The sequence below is a fragment of the Tiliqua scincoides genome, chromosome 4 (assembly GCF_035046505.1).
Source record: "Tiliqua scincoides isolate rTilSci1 chromosome 4, rTilSci1.hap2, whole genome shotgun sequence".
NCBI classification, from domain to species: Eukaryota; Metazoa; Chordata; class Lepidosauria; order Squamata; family Scincidae; genus Tiliqua; species Tiliqua scincoides.
Genome location: NC_089824.1, coordinates 24,459,405 through 24,485,083, shown reverse-complemented (window position 1 = coordinate 24,485,083; position 25,679 = coordinate 24,459,405). Strand labels below are relative to the sequence as shown.

The window sequence follows — 25,679 nt, the reverse complement described above, 5'->3', positions numbered from 1 at the left end:
CGGAGGCGGGGCTGGGATCCGGCAGTTATGCAGGATCCCAACCCCTGTCCCCGTGGAGAACAGAGCCGCTTCAAGCCGCTCCACTCTCCTCGGACTTGAGCTACCTCCAGAGGTGGCGCAGATCTGAAAAGACCCATTGGGGCCAGCAGCCCTTACCCGAGGTAAGGGAAAGAGTTTCCCCTTGCCTCTGGCTGAGCTGCTGCTGCCCACAAACCCACGTTGGATGCAGTGCAAGCCTCCTGGCTTGCCTGTTCCAGCGCAGGTTTGGACTGAGCCCCAAGTTACAAACTCCACTTTCAGTACAATAACAAAAACAAGTTCACTGATACACACGGGTCTTTATTCTCCTGTGAGCCAAACATGATCATCGATTTCAGTGCGTTCCAATCTTGTAGCACGCGTTCCAGAGCAAGCTGCGCAAATCTTGGAGGTTCTAAATCATGATCAGGCATATCTGAATCTAAAAAGTAAAGAAAAAATATACATGTGTATCAGGACAGCAGTTACTATAAGCCTGTGCTAGAAGAGAAAACCTTGTAAATGAGCAAATCTCTCACCTTCAGGATTTGCAGTTTTACGGTTACGATCTTCCCTTATTCTTGGTGGCCTGTACTGGCAATGTTCTACTGTTTGTCGCGCAACTGTCTGCACTAAGAACAACAGAAGATGCTCTCCCCTGTTGACACATGAACAAAAGTGAGTGACACTGGACGTCTAACAACCCATTTCTTATTTGCACAACTAAACCAATACTTGCCTGCTATTTGGCATGGTGACAAGATTTGTGGTTGTAAGCAGCCGGAAAAGCAGGTCAAGGCGAGCAGACTTCTGTCCTGCAATTAATGTCTTACACTTGCATTTCTCCCAGCAGTCACAGTATGCTGTTGGGGATGTGCGTTTAAGCCTGAAAAGAGAGAAGTAATCTATCATTTACATGCGCATCACCATGCACATGATGAGATTTAAAAATAAGATGCTGTGCCCATGAAAAAATCTTGCAACTGCTTTCATCCAACCACTGCTTTCCAGGTCATCTTGTTTATGAAAGACTGTACTCACTTAAGAAGAACAATAACTTGGGAGAATCAGGTAGCAGCTTCTCCACCTATCGTCTTTTGTGAGCAAATCAGTCAATTGTTTTTAAGCGACTCCACTAACAAGCAAAAGAGTAAGTCGGTGGTAAGGCTGTTCAGTTGGTTATCTACTTTCTCCCACTCCACCTTAGCAAGCAAGTCCAACAGTTACAGTTTTTATGTGTCCACTTAAATACAGGCATTCTAGAGCACTTTAGAGAAATGAAATTCTTTTGCATTTTCAAGCATAACTACTGCTGAGAACATACAACAGCCTATTAAGGCTTTGATTTTAGGAATACATACTTGCAGTCGTGACCTTTATGACACACTCTTGCGCACTCTGTACAACAGCACAAAGATTCTAGTAAGCCACATGTTCGGCACTCAAATATATCCTAAAAAGAAAAAAAATTCAACATGTTTGTGAGGCTCTTGGGAGCAGAGCCTCTGCTCCGGCTGACTGGCCCTTTAAGGGAGTCCCCAGACTGGCTCAGGGAGAGGGGGTTCCAGCACCCTGGTCCTCTTACCTGGCTGGGCTTTTGCTGTCTGGGTCCTGGGCAGGGACTGTTGGCTGCACAGCCACCCACCTCCCAGCTTCTAATGAGCCCCTGCATCACTGGCCTCCCAGTTTTTGTAGGGCCAGCTACCCTCCCCATAGCTCCTCCCCTTCCTCTCAGGAGAGGTAAAAAGGGCAGTCCCCTAGGAGCCATCCTTCCCTTGGCTTAAAGGCCTCCCTTCTTCCCCTGTGCTGCCTTCACCTCGCCCTTCCTCCTGCCCTTCTGGCTTCTCTCCTCTCATGTTGCCTGGCTCCCCAGCCCCAGAGCCCTCTCCTGAGGTAAGGCGGGGTCCCGGGTGCAGGGTGGGGACCCCGACAATATTAGAAAAACGTACTATGCACAATTTAAAATTACTGGATGTTTGGAATAAATTCCAAGTTTGTACTAAAAATGAAAAAAAAGCAACCGTTTATGCTAAAAGCATTAGAAGCAAGCCAGCACAGGAAAAAGACTGAGGACTGTTTGAACACAGCTACCACATGTACAGCAGAAATAGCATCAAGTACTGAAAACCGTAAGGAATGACCAGATAAAAATATACCTCATCCCTAGCCACATTAACATAAAACAGTGTTATTAGTCTCCAAGAGCTAACTTTTCCAATGTCAATCCAAAAATTCACAGGCACTCAAAAGTACTTCCAGAGCTCCTGATGAATATACCCTTCACAATTTGCAATATCCAGGACAGTATCAGTTGTCCCTATCCTTCTCCCTTCCCCACCCACCCAATGCAGTGACTGGATAGCCAGTGACTGGATAGCACACTTACTTGACTGCAAGATATATTCAGTTCATAACTATACATATTTAAGACTAGGCTGTTAGTTTTTAAAATAAATAAAGCTAGTCTGTTCAAATTATCTCTAAATCAGTGTTAATTTGAGATTTTCACAGAATATGTTAATTGTCTGTAAGCTATAAGTGATGCCTGGAAGCAAACAGCTGTTCCAGTACCATAGAAGATCATGGCAGGCTAGGGCAAGAAGAGTGAATGTTAAGATGACTTACTTAATGATGTTAAGAGAATCCTGAGATCAACTAGCAACTTCATGTTATATTAAAAATACAGAAAAAGTTCATGGGCTATTGGTTTTAAAATGATGCTTTGATAGTGCAGTTTGGCTGAATGGCTTTCAGATAATCTATTAATGGAAGTTACAGACATGTAGTACTGATTTAGAAGCGATTACGGATTCACTTATTTTAAGATATTTATATCCCACTTCATGCAAAGTTTATAGAGTTGCTAATGAGACTAGTCTGCTCAGGAGGCAGGATGAAGCAGTTGCATCAAACTGGGGGAGGGAGAAAACTGGTGGGGGGGGGTTAACTTGCATGCCACATCCACCCACCTTCCCCTGCCTGATACCACCTACAGCACAATCTTCTTCCTGCCTGTTCTCCTTCCAACAAGTAAGGTGAAAAAGAGGACTGCTTGCCCAGCTAACCATTTCTCTACCCAGCAAACCAAAGAGGGATTGTAGCTACAATGCTAGAGAAGGGGGAGACAGAGCACCACTGTCACTATGATGCCATTCCTCATTGCTTACCCTCATTTGTGCAAAGGACAGCAAAGAACACAAGAGAGGGATCCAGGTGGCAAACCCCTGCCTCATCCTCCACCTACCGATCCTCTTCCTGACTTTCTTTGTTTCTAAATCTGTAGTGTGGGTGGAGTATGGGGTGAAATAGAAGAGGAAGCTGTCCTGCTTTGTTTTCTCTCTGGATTCTGCTTCCCAACATATTCAGAAGCAATGAAAAATCAGGAAAAGGATTGGAGATGGAAGACAAGAAGGTGCAAGCAAAAGAAAGCACCATGGCAGGAGAGCAATATTCCCTATAAGGGGTCCATGTCATTGCGCAAACCCCTTCGGCTGCTGTGTGGCAGCTTGGCAGCATTTCTGGTCACATGGCAATGACCACATATGTAATCATAGGACTTCCAGGAATGCTGAGCTCCAAGGAGCTTGGTTTCCCAGGGCTCTGAGTTGTGCAGGGAACAGTAGCTGTGAAGCATGCACATGGCACTGTGCATGGAAAAAAGGAAGGGGGAAGCAGAAGCTTTGGTGCCAGTTTGGCCTGGGTGCTAACAAAGAGAGAAAGACAAGGTAATTCAACTAAAAAACAGTAAAAAATATCAAGACAAAGCAGTAATCAGTATCACCGCAAAAAGGAGTAAAATATTAAAAGCTCAGAACAAAATTTTCTTCACTAGGCACCAAAAAGATAGTCATGCTTCCTTCAGCTTACCTGATTTATGTGCTCTGCACCAGTCCACGTAAAGCTGCAGGTATCATTGCAACATAGAACATATAAAGGAGAGTCATCTGGATTTGTGCCCGTTGGACAAACCATTCCCATAAACACATCCTCCTCTTTTTCACCTGAAGTTGCTTCCGCTGAAAAACAAAAAGAAAATTCAACAATGATACTCTTTATAAACAAAGAGTCAAGATTTGAGGTAAGAAATTCCAGAAGATCAACACTGACCTGAGTATAGACCTGATTCTGAGTACAGATCAAAATCATCACTTAAACATTTTGGATGTCAGCTAAACATTCACTCAGACAACTCTGAAATTATTTCAACTTGTATTGGTTACACTATATTAAATTTATTCTAGATGTAGAATGAAAAAGTATTTACCTCTGCTGAAAAGCAACTGCTTTATACAAAACCTACTCCAAATAAATGTATCCTATTGTAACAAGTTATAAATATGATCAGTATTTCTAAACCTAGCCTGTTGTATGATAGGGAGTGAAAATTACTGCAGGCAATGCTAATAAACTTGATACTCACTACCACTGCCACAAGGTAACAAATCAGCTTATGGTAGCAGTGAGCTAACCATTTCCTACTAATTTAATATTTTAAGCATTGTATATTCAGGTCTAAACCATAAGTCTAGGAGGGGAGAACATATTTGCATATGTGACAAAGTAAACAAAAAATTTACTCATACATTTTGCAACTTTTTGCGCCGTTTCTAAAATGGTGATTGCAGCAGGATATGCTCTGCCACTAACAGCAGACATGAAGGGTGTCATGCCTCTTGCATCCCTGGGGGAAAAAAAAAAAGAATTTACCCACATAATCCTTAGCCAACAGAATATAAAAATCTTGTATGCTGAGGCTGAAATAGCCTGATTTAGAATCATTCCAATACATTCCAACATCTGATACATAAGCAACACTTACAAAATGAATATATGCTGTTAAAAGAGCACAAAATGAAGCATGAAAAAGAAACGCCTTTGAAAAACCCAGTTTGCTGTTTACTTGCACACTGAATGGGAGTTTGCAGCAGTGCAGCATGATGTATATTCAGGCAATAATTGCCCTTGTTTTACCCTTAGTCATCCACTACAGTCACTTTAAAATATGGTTAAAAAATATTTCCCTACATACTGAAACAGTGATGTGAAACCTAAAAGATTAACCAATTTATTTCATCATAAGCCTTCAGATTAAAACAAAATGCTTTAAAAATGCAACACCATCTTTGGCTAACAGGAGCAAGGTTATTTTTTAAGCATCAATATTCTTTGTGAAGATAACCAGCCTCTATCTCAGCCACTTTCAACTACTGTGCCGTGGTACACTGGTGTGCCACAAACAGTCCCCCAGGTGTACCACGGGAATTTGGGGAAAGGTCATTTCTTAGTAGGGCCATTGGGGGATGTGAGCCCCTCCTTGACAGCACGGTGTGCCTTGTCAATTGTTCAAAAACTGATGGTGTGCCTTGACCATTTTAATGCCTTCTCAATGTGCCGTGAGATTAATAAGATTGAAAATTGTTGCTCTATCTGGTTGCCTTCTCAGACAAGCAGGGATGGAGCTAAATATTGGACTGCTATTGTCCACATCAGAGAAGAAGAGCAAGAAGGGGTGAAGAGCAAGAATGACATTATATCTGTCTCCCTGCTTCCCAAGAGGTGAAAGCTCTCCAAAAAACTTTTCCATGAAGAAACTTACTTGGCTGATAGCAGTTCCCGAAGGTAAGGTTGTAAAACAACACTGTCGCACAACAATTTCAGTATGAAGTGTGCATTGGCCTTCCGGTCTTTTGATTCTACCACAGAAGGTTCTGTAGAAGGACCTACAATCAGAAAAGCACAGGTGAAAAAACAGCCACCTATAAAAGCAGCTCACTTATTGAAAGCATCTTAAAACAGAGGGACTGCTATATTAAATTATATATTATCATATATATCATAATACATATTATCGTTTTATATTATCATTTAATCAACTCTGAGTATGTTTAGGAATGTGACAGAAGTATGAAGTTCAGTGTTTGTAACACACTGCACGCTTCATATCTTAGAATGAAGTTAAAACAGGATCACATGTTTTAATACATACAAAGATGTATATTGTTGATATATTTTACAGGTAAGTTAATCTTTATTTTTATCAAACTAGGTTTGATAAACAAAGATCAAGAGTGCTGGGAATCAGAACCTTCAAGTTATGGATGTTCACACAAAAAGGAGGAAGTGAGCTTTTGAGATTTCTCTCTTACAACATATAAAACAGCAGGGTTCTCACCTGGTATAGTGGAGGTGCTAGGTCCTTGGCCAGTGCCAGTTGTTGCTGTGGTAAGAGATCCCACAGCAGGGGCCAGGATAAAATCAATGTCACCATCTTTCAATAAACAGAACAGCAAGATGCATATGATCAATACAAAAAACCCATCCCTAACACGTGCACTATGCAGTCATACTGTATGTTCCATTTTGTTTCTAAGCCAAAGGTTATGTCATGAAACAACAAACAGGCACAGCTAACAAGTCAGTGAACAAGAAGCAACCATGTTAAACATGATTTACTTCCAAGTTGCAATCAGTAATTTTAACCGGGCTGGCCCAGCAATGAGGCACCCTGAACCAATCACATCAGGTATGGGATCAGTGAAGGCGATTGATTGATGTGGAATTCCACCCCTTTGCCTATCCTGCTGGGAGTCTCCTATTGTCTCCACGCATCAGCAGTCCTTGCAACAGCCTCAGAGAGGTGGGCTGCAAAGTGGGGCCAGAGTTGTCACCTTCATTGCTTAGGAAGCAGAGATGATGCAAAGCAGGAAGCACCTCTCACTGCAGGGAGAGGAAAGAGAGCGACTTCAACCCCAGCCAGATTGGCATTGGGAAGCTCAATCCCTCCTGAAGAAAATGCTGTCCCACTCTCTGATGAAGAGATATTTTGAGAGGCTATGTGCTTGTGAGAAAACACAACTTGCCTACAGCATGAGAAATGAGGAAAGAGTTTGCAAGCTGAGTTCATTTCCTGCTTCTGGGAGAGGAGGTAGGCATTTTGGCCTAAAATTTCAATTACTCCCTCCACAGCCTTGCATAAAAGCAATGAAAATGGAGTTAGCTGAGAAGTGGACAAGGAAATGGGTGTGATCAATCCCTTTCCCAAACCCAGCAGCATCAGCAGCAACAATAAGGAGTGGAGGAGGAGAGGAGAGAAAGTGGCAGAATCAGCTATTCTCAGCTAGTCTTCATTCTCTTATGGTCTGTCCCCATGGTTTTGTTTTTTTAAAAAACAAATGAAACTACAATTGTGTGCATTTACTTGAGAGTAAATCCACTGAATGGGATATCTGATTTTATCCCCAGTTTCCTCTTAACAAATACTGTACAAAGTGTCTATGTCTAACCAAATACTTCCATATAATTCTAATAAATACCTATGCACTTTTAACTCCTATTGCTTTATTTAAAAGTTCAATTGATATGTCATTAGAGTTACTTTAAATAACTACTATTACATGCACACATAAAAAGTTTCTAAAGATCTTACCAGGGTCCATTGCAGGAGGATCAGGAACCCAACTTGGAGGAGCTATTGGAGGAGAAACTGGATCCTGATGATCACTAGATGAAGCTCCAGCTTCATGTCTACCCAAACCAGCTGCTCTTAAAGATCTTCTCATCATTTCTCGAAGTCTCAAACTAAGGACAAACAAGAAATCACAGGTTGCACTTTCTATCTATCTAGGTAACAGTTCAACCTTGCATTTTTCCTTTAAATTGCAATTAGCATCACAATACTATCATAGATTCATGACTGTGGATTATTAAATTTAAAAAAAGAGGGGAAGCTGCAAAGAAAGAAGTGAAAGGAGACCCAAAAAACACACACAGATAGTGTATAAGTGGGTGGATTCCAGCAGTGGTTTCTATGACTCCCTCTTCCATTATGGCACAGGCAGCAGCTTCTAAGGTTAGTAGAAGCTCTTTCTGCCTATAAAACAGAGGTTTCCAAAGTCTACAGGAGAGCTGGGACCTCCGTGAATAATTGCAGGGAATAAATGCCCCTGCAACAATGGCACTTCTGAGGTTGCACTGACACCACAAAAACAGGAGTCTACCTATGAACCCCTTTTCATTGGTGCCATGGCAGGGTCAGTCCTTGCAAATGGGAAGCTCCTCCTCTGAGGCAGGCAGGTCAGTTATCTAAGTCTTCCTGAGAAGATGGGCTCCTATGATTTCCCCAGACTGGCCTTGCCTCTGAAGGCAGTGGGTAGTCTTCCTGAGGTTTCTTAAGCCACCCCAGCCTTTTCTTGGGCTTCTGCCTTTTTTATTTTCCTTTTTAATTGTGCTCAGTCTTCCTCTGCAAGCTAGAATAATCCAAAAGCAAAGGCCCAAGGTTGTGGATAGTAGCGCAATCACTCCCCCGCCATTACCCACCCCTTTCAACACTGTACAGACAAACCACTTTTTAAAATGAAGATTCATAGGCAACATGCAGGGCAGTTTGTCATTCAAAGTAAGTCAGAAATTTCTAACGTGCTTCTTTGGCTACTATCCTGACTTGGGTTTATAATATCATACTGGCAATCACCACTGTAATGGGTGGGGGGAAGAATAGAGAACTTTGTTACCACTAGCTTACCTTCTACTGCTCGACGAACCTGCACGATTTCCTGGCCCATTACTTGACACCACTGAAATTGCATTTGCTATAGCCTCAACAGCAGATAATCTTTCAGCAAAAGTATTTCTTTCTGAGCGCTCTGCTTCTGGAGCATAAAGAAAAAAACTTGGCATCCATTTATTTTATATCTAAAACGTTTACCTATATAAACTTCGCTATATCTTGTTATAAATTCCACAGATTAAATCAACATGGAACTTCTCAATCAAGTGCCTATCAAAATGTAGAAAAACTTTAAATAACGCCCAATAAAGGAAAGATGGGTTTGATTAAACAAACTTCAAGCAGATATAAAAGGCCAGGACAACTTAAAACACATGCACACAAAAACCTGAAAAATCAAGCAATTTCTGCACCAATGGCAAAGTTAATTTGTTCACTATAACATAATAAAAAAATTAAATGGTAAATTAAAAATACCAAGGTTTTGATGAATCTCCTATTCCATTTACCTATTGAACATCAACACTTCAGATAGACAACCAGATAAAACTATCAAAAACAAAATATACAATTCTGCTTTTCGCTCCTCAAAATATTAATTTCATGGATTTTTCTTACCCTCATATACTACAGTATTGCCATAATTCATGAATAAGTACTCTCTCAATTTATTAGAGATATCAACATGTACTATTAATTCATATTATACTGCTATTTTACAGTTTTTCAGAAACTTCTCCTATGTTAGAAGAGCTTCATACAATCATGTTGCCCAAATTCAGTCTTTTTTCTATATTGATAGCTCATAGCTAGGGAAAAGTCTGGCAATATCCGGTTCCACAGCATGAACTAGGGAACTTGAGACACAAGGATGCTGAACCCAGTAGAGGTTCACTCTGCCATATTCAAGGCTTTTCCTTGGATCTCAAATTGAGATACATCAACAAAAGTACTCATGGGACACCCTTGTAATCATTTCAGAAATACTTAATTGTTTTCTCCTCGTGTTAATAATTTAACATACATGTCCCACATGATGTTGCAGTTTCTTGTTACTGGTCCATTTGGAGTGGGAGAGGTTATTGCCTTAACAAGTTGATTTGGGAAACGAACGTTCAAATCATAACAGCACAGCCCTGCTGGCCTACCTGGCTGATGTATACAATCTAACCTCAGGGCATAGATAGTGAATATTAAGGGTGGTCCTAATAGCCAATATGTTGGTCTTCAAAATTGGAAAAATCGGTTTTGCCCTTATTGATCCATGATTGGGATAAGACTTGTCTTTGCTAAACTTTACGAAATGACAACCTTGCATCAGCTCCAGAAATCAGCCTCCAAAACAGAAGGTCTACACATACTTGTTTCTTTAATCCTTTAAGTTACACTGACTGGATCTGAGGTTTCCCTCTCTTTTTAATTAAGATTGTCAGACACATCTATAAAAATATCCATGACTGGATTTCCCCCCTCCACCCCATCTTTTGGGCCTCAACCCCTCTCTTTACCAATTCCCCCAGAGAACATTACTGGCAAGAACTGTAGTTGGGATCTAAATAGCTCCATTTATGAATAGAAAATGCTTCCACACAGAGGGATGGAAACGGAACTGGTGTTAACCTGATCTTTCGTTCCAGTTGCTGTAGTTTCTGTTTCATCATATACTACTTTAAAGGACCTCTTAAACTTTCAGGAGCAGCTTTTCAAGGGGACACCAGAAGGGTCCCGATCCGATGGAGCTGGAGTGCAACAAATGCTCCAGAAGGCAGCCCCCCCCCACACACACACACTAAAAAGGACAAAAAAGAGGCTTGAAACGGTAAGGGGAAACGGGGAGATTTGTACTTAATGAGAAATCCCCCTTCTCAGTGGTCTCCATGTCCGGATTAGTCCTTACAAGTGGGTAGCTCCTCCCTCTCAGGCATGCAGGCCAGAGTCTTTTGGACTTCCTGAGGGGAGGGGCTGTCTGGACTCCCCAGACTGTCCAAGTTTGAAGAACCCCTCCCTAGTGAGATGTATTCGGATGTCAGCTGTCTCATATCCCTCTGGATAGCACTGTAGTGGCGGTTGTCTGCTGTTTCATGCTGCATTGCTTGCCAGCTCCGGTGATGAGCACAGAGTGGGCCCAGGTGGCGTGAGGCCCAGCTACTCTGCATTGTACTGCGCCCTCCTGGCCTTACTGTTCTAGTCTTCGTTTATATCTACTCTCTCTTTTTTGTTTCTAATTATACAGCTGTGATGGTGGGCGGACTAACCCGGACATGCAGACCACTGAGAAGGGGGATTCACGGTAAGTACAAATCTCCCTGTTCTCCAGTGTGATCTCCACGTCCGTCTTAGTCCTTACAAGTGGGATGTGCCCAAGCAGTGCTCAAGGGTGGGAGCTGCCGAAAGCCTATAGTGTCACGCTCTGGAGGACACGCCTTGCAAAGGCTGCGTCCCCAGAGGTGAAGGCATCGATCTTGTAGTGTTTGATAAAGGTGGTAGGCAAGCTCCAGGTAGCTGCCCTGCACACTGCCTCCAGGGAGGGGTGAGCCCTGAATGCTGCTGAAGTGGCGGCTCCCCTGAGGGAGTGAGCCACTATGCCCCTAGGGGGTTCCCTGCCAGATGCCCTGTAGCCCTCGGCTATGGCCTCTCTAACCCATCTGCAAATGGTGGGGGGAGACACATAAGAACATAAGAACGTAAGAACAGCCCCAATGGATCAGGCCATAGGCCCATCTAGTCCAGCTTCCTGTATCTCACAGTGGCCCACCAAATGCCCCAGGGAGCACACCAGATAACAAGAGACCTCATCCTGGTGCCCTCCCTTGCATCTGGCATTCTGACATAACCCATTTCTAAAATCAGGAGGTTGCACATACACATCATGGCTTGTACCCCATAATGGATTTTTCCTCCAGAAACTTGTCCAATCCCCTTTTAAAGGCGTCTAGGCTAGACGCCAGCACCACATCCTGTGGCAAGGAGTTCCACAGACCAACCACACGCTGAGTAAAGAAATATTTTCTTTTGTCTGTCCTAACCCGCCCAACACTCAATTTTAGTGGATGTCCCCTGGTTCTGGTATTATGTGAGAGTGTAAAGAACATCTCCCTATCCACTCTGTCCATCCCCTGCATAATTTTGTATGTCTCAATCATGTCCCCCCTCAGGCGTCTCTTTTCTAGGCTGAAGAGGCCCAAACGCCGTAGCCTTTCCTCATAAGGAAGGTGCCCCAGCCCCGTAATCATCTTAGTCGCTCTCTTTTGCACCTTTTCCATTTCCACGATGTCTTTTTTGAGATGCGGCGACCAGAACTGGACACAATACTCCAGGTGTGGCCTTACCATCGATTTGTACAATGGCATTATAATACTAGCCATTTTGTTCTCAATACCCTTCCTAATTATCCCAAGCATAGAATTGGCCTTCTTCACTGCCGCCGCACACCGGGTCGACACTTTCATCGACCTGTCCACCACCACCCCAAGATCTCTCTCCTGATCTGTCACAGACAGCTCAGAACCCATTAGCCTATATCTAAAGTTTTGATTTTTTTGCCCCAATGTGCATGACTTTACACTTACTGACATTGAAGCGCATCTGCCATTTTGCTGCCCATTCTGCCAGTCTGGAGAGATCCTTCTGGAGCTCCTCACAATCACTTCTGATCTTCACCACTCGGAAAAGTTTGGTGTCGTCTGCAAACTTAGCCACTTCACTGCTCAACCCTGTCTCCAGGTCATTTATGAAGAGGTTGAAAAGCACCGGTCCCAGGACAGATCCTTGGGGCACACCGCTTTTCACCTCTACGCACCTCCGCACCTCACCTCACCACAAGACACCTTCCTGCCTTGGTCACTGGGTCGGTATGAGACGAACAAGGCCTCTGAACGCCGGTGGGCAGAGGTCCTGGAGAGATAAAAGCTCACTGCCTGACGCACCTCAAGGGCATGCCAGTCCCGCTCCCTGGGATGGGAAGGATTGAGGCAGAAAGTGGGTAGTACCACCTCCTGCGAGCCGTGAAATGGGGAGTTCACCTTGGGTAGGAAGTTAGAGTCGGTGCGGAGGACAATGCTGTCCTCCTGGATCTGGCAGAGCTCCATGGCTACGAAGAGGGCTGCCAGCTTGGACACCCTTCTGGCAGAAGTGACGCCCACCAGAAGGTGGTCTTCTGCGATAGTAGCTTTAGTGAGCATGTCGCCATAGGCTCAAAAGGAGGCCTCGTCAATGCCCTCAGTACCAGTATCAGGTCTCACGTGGGGGCCCTGGTCACGGGGGGTGGGTGGGTTGAGAAGGCTCACTCCCTTGAGGAATTTTCTAACGTGTGGGTGAGATGCCAGGGCCCTTCCCTTGGGGGACCCTAGGATGGAGGCGACCACTGAGACCTGCCTCTTAAGGGTGGCCGTGCTGAGGCCCTTGTCGAGGCCTGCCTGGACGAAACTCAGGAAGTCCTTGCCCGGATCCTCTCCGGGTCAAGATTTCGGGGTTGACACCATTCAGTTAGGACCCTCCAGGTTCCACTGTAGACCCGGTTGGTGGATCCTCTCTGGTCGGACAGAAGAGTAGCCAGGACAGCGGAGGAGTAGCCTGATTTGGCTAGTCTCTTCCGCTCAATCTCCAGGTAGCTAAAAGGAGTTTGGCTATCTGGGGGTGCAGTAGGTCTGGGCAGTAGGTCTGGGCGCTGGGGAAGGGGAATGGGTGGGGAGACAGACAGCTCCCGCAGATCCGGGTACCAGAGCCGGTGGAGCCAGTTTGGGGCTATGAGGAGGACCTCGGCCTGCTCTAACCTGACCTTCGTGAGAACCCTCTGCAGGAGTTTTGTGGGGGGAAAGGCATACGTCACCCCTCAGGGCCACCATTGGTGGAGTGCGTCCATCACCCCTGCTTCCAGACAGCGTCCTTGGGAGAAGAACCTCGGCAGCTGGTGGTTGTGGCTGCTGGTCTATGGTCATCGGACCGAACTGACGGTTGATCCATGCAAAGACCTGCAGGTGAAGCCTCCATTCTGAATGGTCAAGGTCCTGGCGACTCAGCCAGTTCGCTGCTGTGTTTTCCAGTCCGGCGATGTGCTCAGCTCTGATGAACCTGGGGTTCTTTTCTGCCCACAGTATCAGTCTGCGTGCCTCCATCTGCAGCGCTGCTGACCTGGTGCTCCCTTGCCGGTTTACGTAGGCCCTTGCCGCGATGTTGTCGGTGTACACTAGTACATTCTGGTCCAGATACACCACAGAGTCGTCCTGTTCACAGATGCAAGTCTCCAGGGATGGGGGGCCTACACCCCCGAGGAGGTAGCACAGCGCCGCTGGTCCCCAAACAAGAGGACTGCTCCCATCAACCTGCTAAAGCTGAGGACCATTTGACTAGCCCTGCTGGCCCTCCCCCAACTCAAGGACCAGGACGTACTAGTGTACACCAACAACATAGCGCCAAGGGCCTACGTAAACCGGCAAGGGGACACCAGGTCAACCATCAGTTCGGTCTTATGACCACAGACCTGTTCGCCAGCAGCCACAACCACCAGCTGCCGAGGTTCTTCTCCCGAGGAAGCCCTCTTAGAGGGGGAGTGGGGGTCCTCCTCATCCTCATCCTCCTTCTCCTGGGTGGAAGCTGGAAGCCCCATGGATGGGTGCTCTAGGGTGCCCCACCCCTTGGCTGCTGGTGGGCCTCCATGGCAGAGGAGACGCTGGCAAGGACCATGCCCTAGATGGCCCTTGAGAGCTCCCCCCAGTCTAAGGCACTGAGGCCCACACAGGGGATGGACACATTGGGGGCCTCATCTGGGATGGCCATGAGTGAGGGGGGGACTTCCGCCAGTTCGGGGGGCTCACCGCTCCTCCAAGGTTTAATCTGGACCCAGGCTGGCACGTGGCCAAGATGGCGCCACGCACGTGGTCCTGTACTCTGCTGCCTTCCTACTGCTGATGGAGGTGGATCAAGCAGTTGGGCAGCCCCACTTCCTCCGTCACCCCGCCCCACTGGGGGGGCTAGTTTTTGCACTCTTCGGGTGCTAGTCCAAGATGGCGCCCGCCGCATGGCGCTCCGGAGAAAGGAGAGGAGGGAAGTTCCACGCCCCGCAGCAGTTGGAGGAAAGCAGCTCCAGGGACTGGCTGCAGCTGGAGCGCTTGCGGGAGAGCCTGCTTCGCCCCTGCTAAGTGGGGGGGGCGAGCAGCTAAAGGTGTGGGAGCACTCTGCTGGCTGCGTGGCTGCTGCCGTGTGTAGAGACTGCCCGGAGGTCAGGTGAGGTCAGCTCCAGAGCGCTCCGTCTGTTGCACGGCTGCTGCCGCTAGAAGATAGCTGCCCTGGGTCAGGTAAGGGCAGCCTGGAGCGCTGCCGTCGGTTGCACAGCGCCCATGGAAGAAGGGCTGCCCTGGGGTCGGCTGAGGACAGCCCTGGAGCCCGGGCTGCTAGGCACGCGCGGGCGGGCCTGGCAAGCTGGGCTCAGGCGCAGAAGGGTGCCAAATTTAAAAACAGATGTGGCTGCTCTGCTCTAAAGCAGGCAGCCACGTGGGAGCCTCCATGCAGGCAACAGCCTGCTGGTATAAATAAAGGGGAATAGGGAAGAAAAAGCAGGCAGGATCGCCTGCTGGAGCTGGGAGAGGAGGGAGAGGAAGAAAAGGTAAAAAGGGGGGGTCCTTTCCTGCATTCTCCATTCTGAACCAACTCTGTCCTGCTTCGTCGAAAGGCTAGGTCAGTCTGGGGAGTCCAGGCAGCCTTTCCCCTCAGGAAGTCCAAAAGACTTTGGCCTGCCTACCTGAGAGGAAGGAGCTACCCACTTGTAAGGACTAAGACGGACATGGAGATCCCATTGGAGAAGTTTTCTATTTTGCACTTGTAAAGCCAGGTGGGACTTTATCTTGATATGCCTGAAATAGAAGAACTTTAAACTGGGCACTGGGGAGGGCTGGAAATCTCACTGATTCTTTTTTTTTTTTGGGGGGGGGGGGGAGTTATTGCAGGCAGGCTACAGAGTAAGCTCCATTGACCACTATGGGACTTACTTCAGAGTAGACATGCATAGGATTGGGCTCACAGGCTACAATCCCACCCACACTTTCCTGAGAGTACGTCCCATTGACCACAATAGGACTTACTTCAGAGTAGATTGGTGGAACAGAACTGGCTCTCCCTTATTTAATTATTTCTTTTCTTTTAATTTTTTACAATTATTTATTTTAATTTGTTTGATGATGTCACTTCTGGCCATGACATCACTTCCAATGGGTCCTTGACAGATCTGTCATTCTAAAAAGTGGGTCCCGGTGCTAAAAGTTTGAGAACTGCTGCAATAAGGTGTTAGTAAGTTGACATGGGTGTGTGTGTAACTCTATAAGTTTTCAAAATCACTAAAATCAGAGTTTAGAGACATAATCCCATCATGTTATATATCAATCAATGCATAATTTCATGCAGAATGCAATGAAACAAACCACATTGAAATATCTGTGTTCTATCAAAAGGTACAGCCAAAAAACCAGTGGGATTGGGGTTGCACCGCCCACTGCATGGGGTGATATGCAGGCCTCCCACACCGGGTGACGCCACTGACATCTTTATCCTCTTACTCTTTTCATCCATTTTCTCCCCACCTGATCTTACTGGCACAGCAAATTGATTTATTCACTGTTCATGAAAAGTCTAATTATTTATTATGTAAGTATTTAGGGAAACAGCTTTTTAATAGTTTAAGCTTCTACTTCTCACTTTCTTTCAACAGTGGTCAGAAAAATTAGCATAAGATTTTGAACTCACCCTCTTCCTCTTTTGTTTCTTTATTACTAGTTGGAAAGCACACAGACACACAAGCATGCAGAATATTTCGATTTCCATCACATCTGTGGCCAAGGAATGTCTGCAGCATTTGTGGATTCTGATCTAAGACAACAGCTTGCTCGAGATTCATTAGATACTGTCTACAGGCTTCAAAGTCACATCGCAGAATATGTTGCATTAAAGTTTGCTTCTGTATTTGGAAAAATTGAGATGTTTTAAAAAAATAGGAGCGTAAGTATTGCTTTGTTTATAACCTACAGCCTGTAGCATGTTTTCATGCAATAATGTTCCCTAAACTGCACTGAAAAGGAGAGAATGCAAATAAATAAAATGACCCATTAAGTGTTTTGTACCTTTGTACAGGATCAGAAATCATACCAGTAAGACTTTAGCTACTTTCCTGGGTACATAGTAATTACCTCCTATCAGTGGTTCCCAGCGGTTTGGGACACTGTAAGTATTTCCAGAGGAGGGGAGGGGGCAGCAACACAATCGCATCACCACAGGGAAAAAAGGGCTTTAAAAAACTTCCCTGAGGGTCATTAAGGCTCACTGGAGGGCCCAGGGAACCTGTGACCCCCGCTGCAGTCCTCCCCATGCCTCCAAACTCCTATATATAGCAAAAAAAAAAAATGCCACTTCAGTTTTCATTGCAATACCAGAAATGGTCTTTTTTGCTATTTAGAGGAGTTTAGAGGCATGGGGAAGACAGCAAAGGGGGTCGCAGGCTCCCCGGACCCCCCAGGTAAGTTTATAAAAATACTTTTGTTCCCTATGGTGATGCGATCATGGTGATCACATCACTGCCATCACTGTCACCCTGCCCTTTAAGGGGACAGTACCAGAGGTTCCCCTGGCTGGGGCACCACAACGCTCCAATTTTCGAACCTCTGTCTTATATCCTTGCTAGCTAAAGATCCCAAGTAGCACAGAAGTGTCTAAACTTCATTAAAGAAAAAAGCATATTGTATATCTACACACTTTGTTAATACAGTGGTGCCTCGCATAACGAAATTAATCCGTTCCGCGAGTCCTTTCGTTATGCAAGTTTTTCGTTTTGCGAAACACGTTTTCCCATAGGAATGCATTGAAATTTAATTAATGCATTCCTATGGGCAAGAAAAGTCAGAACAAAGTCAAATTTGGTTTACAAAGTGTTTATTAAGTGCTCTTTAAAGGCATACATACTGTACAGAGGATTTCAAAAACGGGGGGATGCTGAGTGGGGAGCTTGAAGGCTGTAATCCTGTGCACACTTTCCTGGGAATAAGCACAATGGGACTTACTTCTGAGGAGACACGCACAGGATTGTGCTCTAAGCTGGGGAGGACAGAGCAGCTGCACTCAATTGCTTGCTTTTGCTGTGATCATGGGGGGAAACCGTGAAGGAAATGGGGCAGTAAGAGGGTGAATGAGCGATGGGGGGGATGCTGAGTGGGGAGTTTGAAGGCTGTAATCCTGTGCACACTTTCCTGGGAGCAAGCTGACATGAAGATCCTCCCCTTACTAGGGTGGATGGGATCATAAAGTGACATGAAGATCCGCCCCTTACTAGGGTGGACAGGATCATAAAGGGACATGAAGATCCGCCCCTTACTAGGGTGGACGGGATCATAAAGGGACATGAAGATCCGCCCCTTACTAGGGTGGACGGGATCATAAAGGGACATGAAGATCCGCCCCTTACTAGGGTGGACGGGATCATAAAGGGACATGAAGATCTGCCCCTTACTAGGGTGGACGGGATCATAAAGGGACATGAAGATCCCCCCCCCTTAAGAAAAACCAGGACAATAAAAAAAAATTCGTTATGCGAAGCATAAGTCATAAAAATTCGTTATGCGAGTTACCAAACTTTGCACACCGATTTCGTTCTGCGGGTTTTTCGCTGCGCGGGGCATTCGTTATGCGAGGTACCACTGTATTAGTATATTTAAAAGTTATACAAGCTTGCTTTTTAGATAAATAAGGATACCAAAAATTTTCCCCACAATCTCCCCCTGTCCAATGAAGCAGAACGAAGATGCTTGCATGGGAGACTATGACTGCACGAGACTATGCATTGCACATTTTTCACAAGTGGCCCACTGACACACTTAAACATGACAATGTGGCAGCAATCCATTGAGAAGAACACACTCCACTCCTGCAGTACAGTTAAAATAATGCTGTCTACTTCATTTATAAAAACACTGCAATTGTTTGGCTAGGAGCAAGAAAACTCAAGTATTCATAGTAAGAAACAGACTTTTTACCAGAAGTAAGCCTTTGTAACTAGCAGTCAACCTAATCATAGAAGCTCTATCAAAAATTACTGAACCTTCATATTTAAAATTACTCTGTTTAAGAAATTTGTAAAAGGCAAAGTATAAGTAAATCAAAATATGCAAAGTGTCTAAAAATAGATATATGAATTACCTCAACAGCCATTATGATGATAGCAGCTTTCTTTTTGATGGTCGAATTGGCAGGAAGATTTGTTAAGGAATGAACTCCCATTCCCAGACTACTAATAGGAGGAAGATCAAGCCAATCTGGATCCCTTATTCCCCCCATGCAATCTTTTGCCATTGGATATATAGTGCCATTTCCATCCCTAAGAATGATTGGAGATTCCTATGGACAAATCCAGATTTTTATACAACTCATCAGGTTTTGATATTGTCCCAATTCAAGTATTATATAATGAACTACATCAGTAAAACACATTTAAAGCAATTTAAACAATATTAACTACGTAGAAATAAATGGTTTCTTTGGAGTTATTCTTCCCAATCCTGTTCCAATTGTGTTTGAAGAAAGTTAACTGGGACAGAGGCCAACCCTTCATATCTTAAAGTCACAGCATGACTTGCACTCACTCCTGGTTTCAGCTAACACACTGTGCAATAGGGGCCAACCCAGCCCCAGGATCTTTTTTCCACAAAATACTTACAAGCCAAAGACATACATAAAGCTTGCTTGGGGAGGCAAAAAGAAGAAGGTAAATCCTGTACTGCTATCCCTTCATTGCTTGCCTTAAACCAGGGGTCTCCAAACTTTTTGGCCAGAGGGCCGCATCAAATGTCTGGCACAGTTTTGAAGGCAGGAAAAAAATTAAATATAAAATTTATACAAATAAATAAGAGATGGAACTTAGATGTGTGAATAAATGAATGAATGGGCTCATTCATTCAACCTCTCTGGCCCTTAGAACACCCTCCAGATGCAACCAGAGCATAGTTCCAGTCATGTTCAGCAAAGTAGGCCAGGGGCTTTCAGGGGACAAGAGGCTGGCTGCGGGCTGGATAGAGGCTCGCCATGGGCTGCATCTGGCCCCTGGGCCAGGGTTTGGAGACCCCTGCCTTAAACCATTGTAAAGCTTCCCTCAAGCTGGTTTTTGTTACATTCATATGTTGAGGAGTTGGATTTTACACTGTTAAGAGGGCTCCCTAAATATACTCAAGACAATTAAGTGAAGCATGAATTCCTTCATGAACTTTAGCCTCTCTCCCAGGCTGATTAAATGTTCTGACTAGCCTAAGGGGTAGAGTGCAAAAGTAACCCCAATCTCTTTTTAAACAGCAATTAGCATGTACTCCACCTGGTATCTGGAACAGAACCCTGTTTGGAGAATCATAACAGTAGTTCTATACTAAACAGTTGTGAAAAATATTAAAAGTTGGCCAAGGCTAACTATGAATGCAGGCCCCCCCAAAAAAAATATTTGAGAAGGAAGTGTGTGTGTTCCCGCTGACAAGGAAAATTTCTTAAATAAAACAATACATAGAATGTATTGAGCCCTATGGAAAGTGGAAAAGCCACACATGCGTATTTACTTGTGAGTAGGCAAACTTGTCTTGCCTCCTTTCAATGGCCAGACAAAGGGGAATGGAAGGCCAGCAGAATGGTTCCTATCTGATGAACATGAAGCTCAACAAATCTCCAGAAGGCACCATAGTAAAAGAGTAAAAACAGAGGTTTGAGCAGCTGGTAAGGTGAAACTTTTTTTTATTTCACAGTCCTGTAAAGCTAGGTGGGTCCTGATAGAGAGTCATTTTAAAAAGTGGGTCTCAGCCCTGAAACATTTATGAAACACTTTTGTATTTCATGCTTGTTGTAATTTCCAACATTGAACAAGCCCACACAAAAATAATGGGGAGGATGCAAGAAACTGAAAAGAAACCAACCTGCCCAGCAGTGAAGATAGCAACACTTCTTTCATTCTGCCCAAGGAAAGCAGTACTGCTAGTGGGAAAATTATTTTCTTGTTCTGCTTTTCCAGTTGCAAGGTCAAAGATGCAATATCTAACCCAGTTTCCAGTCTTCAGAACAGCATGAACTCCTAAGAGTGTACAAAAAAAGGTACAAAAGACAATATATCAAAATATTTCCAAAGAATATATTACAATCAACTGTACTAGTAAATATTCATTATGACAAATATAAGGCACTCAGTTTGCACAGAAATTTATCTAATAGGGAAGAGAAAGGAATAAATCTGGACTGGTGGAATGAACTGCAAATAAGATCAAGAACACAATAAGACCATAAAATAGGTCTATACGAAGAAGATATAAGTTTTGATAAAGTAATTTTGACCGATGATGGAAAAAACTTTAAAAATGTACAATTTTCTCGATGAGAATGGAAGATGAGATAGTGAAAGACTCAATGGTGCTCTCGGCAAAAAATTTTGAATATAATATACCAATTGATGATTGGAAACAAATTTGGAATATAAATATTAAGGTAACGAAAGCGGTATCTTTTAAAGAGAATTTATATAAAATGTTTTATAGATGGCATTTGACTCCAGAGAAAATTGCAAAAATGTATTCAGGTTACTCAAACAAGTGTTGGAAGTGTAAAGAGATTGAGGGAACTTTTTACCATATGTGGTGGACATGTGAAAAAGCAAATAAATATTGGAAAACAATACATAAAATGTTACAAGAAATAATGCATTGTATAATACTATTCAAACTGGAAATATTCCTCCTAAATGTGATATCAGAAATTAAAGACAAACACAAGAAACACCTTATTGTACATATTAGTACAGCTGCAAGAATATTATATGCGTAAATGTGGAAATCTATGGATGTTCCAAATAGAGAAAAATTAATAGATAAGACATCCATTTCTGCTATTTCATAAATCTTAACAGAAAGAATGAAAGATGGATCTAGGTAAAATAAGAAGATATTGGAAGCCTTTTTATGACTGGATAGACAATTTTAGATAAATATTGATTGTTTAGAATGATCAATTAGTAAATATAATGACAAATGAGATAACATTTACATGGATAAAATGTTTAAGAATGCATGCTGTAACCCAAGGCCATTATCCTGTTGTGTAACCCGTGTAGACCTATCCCTAAGTCTATCCCATTTCCCTGTCTAGTATCAGTAATAAATAAATATTTTTTTAAAAGAAATTTAACAGGAAAACCACATTTTTTTCTTCTAAAGAATGCAACAGATAAGTTGATCATGAAAAACTTCATCCGTACCTTTTGAATCCACGTTCACTGCTAAGATTTCTGTTTTTTCAGGAATACATAGCTTTTTAGGTGTCCTCTGAAAACAATCTGGAACTTTTGGAGTCCCACCAGTTTTTACCACCTGGGAATAAAAGTAGATTTACAGAAATCTAACCCACTGAAATGAGATGATTCTTCCCTTCACAAGGGAATGGAATGCAAGAACCAAAAAGCCAATCTAGTGCAGCATCCTTGGGCATCAACTATCAACTAGATGTTTCTGCCAAGTTCACAAGGGGGGCATGCATGACATGAACAAGTCGTTCTCCCTTTTTGTTTCCATCTTCTAATAATCAGAAACACAGCCTTTGTGTGCCCTTTGGGCAAAAAGGCGGGGTATAAATTAATAAAATAGAAATAAAATAAATCAGTGTTTATCAACATTTATCCTCTGCCATACCACCTTTTCAAAGTGCCACCGGAAGTAACTGTTGCTGACATCATTACCAATTACTTCTGGGTTAGGAGGCCAGATGCAACACAACAAACACCAATAAGAGGCTCAGGGTGGATGAAGGGCAGATGTAGGATCTCCATGGACCATACTTTGGAGACCCATGCCCTGTAGCAGGGGTGCCCAAACCCCGGCCCGGGGGCCACTTGAGGCCCTCAGGGGCTCCCAATCCGGCCCGCGGGGTGCCCCCAGTCTCCAATGAGCCTCTGGCCCTCCAGAGACTTGCTGGAGCCCATGCTGGCTGACACAACTGCTCTTGAACAGTGAGGATGACTGTTCAACCTCTCACCTGAGCTGTGGGACTAGGGCTCCCTAGGGCTCCCTCGACTAGGGCTCCCTCGACTACTTGCTATTTCACTTCTGTGATGCAGCAGTGGCAGCAAACAAAAGGCCGGCCTTGCTTTGTGCAAGGCCTTTTATAGGCCTCGAGCTACTGCAAGACCTTCATTCATTCATATGTTGCATCTCTAATATATTCATTTATGTAAATTTATTCAAATTTTAAATGTAATTTAATTCTTTTTTTCCCGGCCCCCAACACAGTGTCAGAAAGATTATGTGGCCCTCCTGCCAAAATGTTTGGACACCCCTGCCCTATAGCAATGAATCCAAGGTACTTGTGCATTGTGTGAAGTACTCCTTTTCACCTATTTCTGAAAAGCCAGGGTGGTGTCATGGTTCAAGAGCTTAAGACCTGGAAGAGCCAGGTTCAAACCTCCTCTCAGCCATGGAGTTTCCTGGATGACCTTGGACTAGTCTCAGCTTTACCTACTTGACAGGGTTGCTGCAAGGACAAGAGGGGAGGAACCATGTACATAAGAAGAGCCCTACTGGATCAGGCCAAAGGCCCATCTAGTTCAGCTTCCTGTATTTCACAGTGTCCCACCAAATGAATCAAGACAAGATAGCAAGACACAACCTGAGTCCTGGTGTCTTCCCGTGCATCTGGCAATCTGAGGTAGCTTACCTCTAAGACCAGGAGGTTGCACATACCTACCCTGACTTGTCACCTGTGATGAACTTCTTGTTCAGAAATTTGTCCAATCCCCTCTTAAGGCATCTAGGCAAGATGCCATCACTACTTCCTGTGGCAAGGAGTTCCACACACTAATTACATGCTGGGTAAAGAAATAATTTCTTTCATCTCTCCTAACTCTCCCAGTACTCAATTTTAGTGGATGTCCCCTGGTTCTGGTGTTATGTGAGAGGGAAAAGAACGTCTCTCTAACTACTCTATCCATCCCCTGCATAATTTTGTATGTCTCAAGGCATACATAATTTTGTATGTATGCCACCCTGAGCTCCTTAGTGGAAAGGTGGTATAAGAATGTTAAGAATAAAATTAAATAAGTATCAACCTTCTGCCAGTCAATTTCATGGAGAATACCAGGTCACCCCAGGAGGGGTGAGAAAGGGATAAGATAGGTGCTGCTGAGGTTCTGGGAGTGCCCAGTTATCATGTGGGTACTCTTTCAGCAGTGCCACTTGTCTGAGATATCGCTTTGCAGAGCCACTCTCAGCTGCTGAGCTGTGAAGTAAAATCTCGGCAGAAGCAGTACTGCTGAAAGTCCCCACATGATAACTGGACTCTCCCATAACTTGAAAATATGATCAAGAGTTGAATATTTTCTCTTCTGTCTTTTTGCAGTTAATGAGTTCCTAGATGAGCAAAAAAGTGCTTATTTCTGGTCATCATGTGACTGTCACTTCCTGCTTCAGTTCCACCCCTCAGTACAACTATTGTACTCAGTACAGCCATGAATACTATTCAGCATGTTGTACAAAACAAGTTTGGCGCCCCTGTCCTAAATGGTGGCCATAACAATATTAACACACTCTTTGAATTACCCAAAGCTTAATTACTAGAAAGGGCATGCATACCTGAAGTTCATCTATTCTGAGCAAACGGCAGTCTTGGAGAAGAGAGGATGGATCTGGATCTGAACCAGAACTGCTTGTACAATTCGCATTAGTAGATGTGCCTGGAAATTTTACGGCAACATAAGCCCCATCCACTTTAAGTACCTACAAGGATAATATATTGCTCATATTGTTGAAATAAATTATGGTAAACTCTCCAAGGTGAAACTGGGGAAAAAACACAGATCTTTAAATACACTTTGGGCTTTAAATTCCTAAACCCTTTAGAGCAGAATTATATAGTTTTAATAACCACTCCAGTTATTAGGGAAGCTCTTGCAATGCTTGACTCTTAATTGCTTACATGCTATTTTAGATTCCAAAAACCCAGGTCTGCCACAAGAGCTTACCAGAATCCTACAATTTATATCTGAACCAATAAAGACCTTCAAGGTTATACCAGGACAAATATGCTACACATGGACCTCAAGTACCAAGATGGCATTACTGATACTGAAAGGGGCCCACTTTTCCCTGCTATATCCCTTCCAGTCCCACACTACAATTCTCTAGATTCCAACTAGTTCCACAGTCCACCACTTCAGCACATTCTGGCATAGCTAGAAACACAAAAACTAGTGCAGAATTCTGCCTGGAGAATAGTTGTGAAATAGCACTTTCTTGTATGCCATTTTCTCCCAAAGCAGAAGTCCAGATTGCAAAAGTATTCCCAAATCAGGAATGTACCTAGAAAGCCAACTCATTGCTTACGGAACCCTAAAATATTTTGGCAATCAACTATCAGACGCACAGGTGCAAGCAATCTGGGAGAAACAGCGGCTTACAAATTACAAGAACTTGCAATCTACTTTTTAAAAATCAAATGGGAAAAAAGTACAGGTAGACGGTGCCTCAGTCCCAGCCCACTAAAAAGAACAGGACTGCTGGTCAAGCCAAACAAAAATGTGCACAGACTTTTTAGAATACAGGTGCAACCTTGTTATACACAAAATTTTTATACACAGATTTGACTCAACATGAATGGCCCCTGCAGATGAGAAGGAATGTGCTGATCCCTGGAGAAGGGAAAAAATGCACCCCTTTAAAATCACAGTTTGAAAAACTGTTTTGCTGTTGTAGAGAGACAGTCATGCAAGTGATTACAGGTATAACCTAATTATCCACAGATTTTTCTATCTCAATGAGAGATAGAAAAGTGATGAGAAGTAGCCTTTAAATTAAAGGAAAACAGTCCTTTAACAATAGCCTCATTAATACAAGAGAGGGCTGCCTGCTGACAATCCATCAATCATTCTCTCTCCAGGCACAAGGCAAACCCCTCCCTTCCCCCTGAACAGACAGAAGGCTAAATGGCAGAGCCTAAATGGCAGAGATTATCACCCATTGTTTCCCCCTTGCTGGGCCTCCTGGTGAAGGGAGGGATTGCTGCCTCCTAGTGAAGCCTAAGGGACTGGAGAGAGACTGATTGCCTCTGTGTGCATTACAAAAGTCAGCAAAGGCTGTTTTTAAATCACCAGAGCAAAGTCAATTTGCTCTTT

At 44.0% G+C, this 25,679-nt stretch overlaps 1 protein-coding gene across 6 annotated transcripts in view; it reads right to left on the bottom strand.

Annotated features, from left to right (window-relative positions):
• Window positions 1-25,679, bottom strand: part of UBR5 (ubiquitin protein ligase E3 component n-recognin 5) — a 106,671-nt gene that overhangs the window by 34,222 nt on the left and 46,770 nt on the right. For 5 of the 6 annotated variants that reach the window (XM_066626283.1, XM_066626286.1, XM_066626287.1 and 2 more), the window contains 15 exons: window positions 24,142-24,285; window positions 21,777-21,888; window positions 20,449-20,603; window positions 18,698-18,895; window positions 16,259-16,469; window positions 8,540-8,666; window positions 7,445-7,596; window positions 6,191-6,286; window positions 5,615-5,738; window positions 4,602-4,699; window positions 3,886-4,034; window positions 1,380-1,471; window positions 758-904; window positions 558-676; window positions 334-460 (listed from right to left, as the gene is read on the bottom strand). In XM_066626283.1, coding sequence (XP_066482380.1) covers window positions 334-460; window positions 558-676; window positions 758-904; window positions 1,380-1,471; window positions 3,886-4,034; window positions 4,602-4,699; window positions 5,615-5,738; window positions 6,191-6,286; window positions 7,445-7,596; window positions 8,540-8,666; window positions 16,259-16,469; window positions 18,698-18,895; window positions 20,449-20,603; window positions 21,777-21,888; window positions 24,142-24,285 — 2,051 coding nt within the window. The remainder of the gene's footprint in view (window positions 1-333; window positions 461-557; window positions 677-757; window positions 905-1,379; window positions 1,472-3,885; window positions 4,035-4,601; window positions 4,700-5,614; window positions 5,739-6,190; window positions 6,287-7,444; window positions 7,597-8,539; window positions 8,667-16,258; window positions 16,470-18,697; window positions 18,896-20,448; window positions 20,604-21,776; window positions 21,889-24,141; window positions 24,286-25,679) is intronic. The other variant, XM_066626285.1, reaches the window with a different exon arrangement.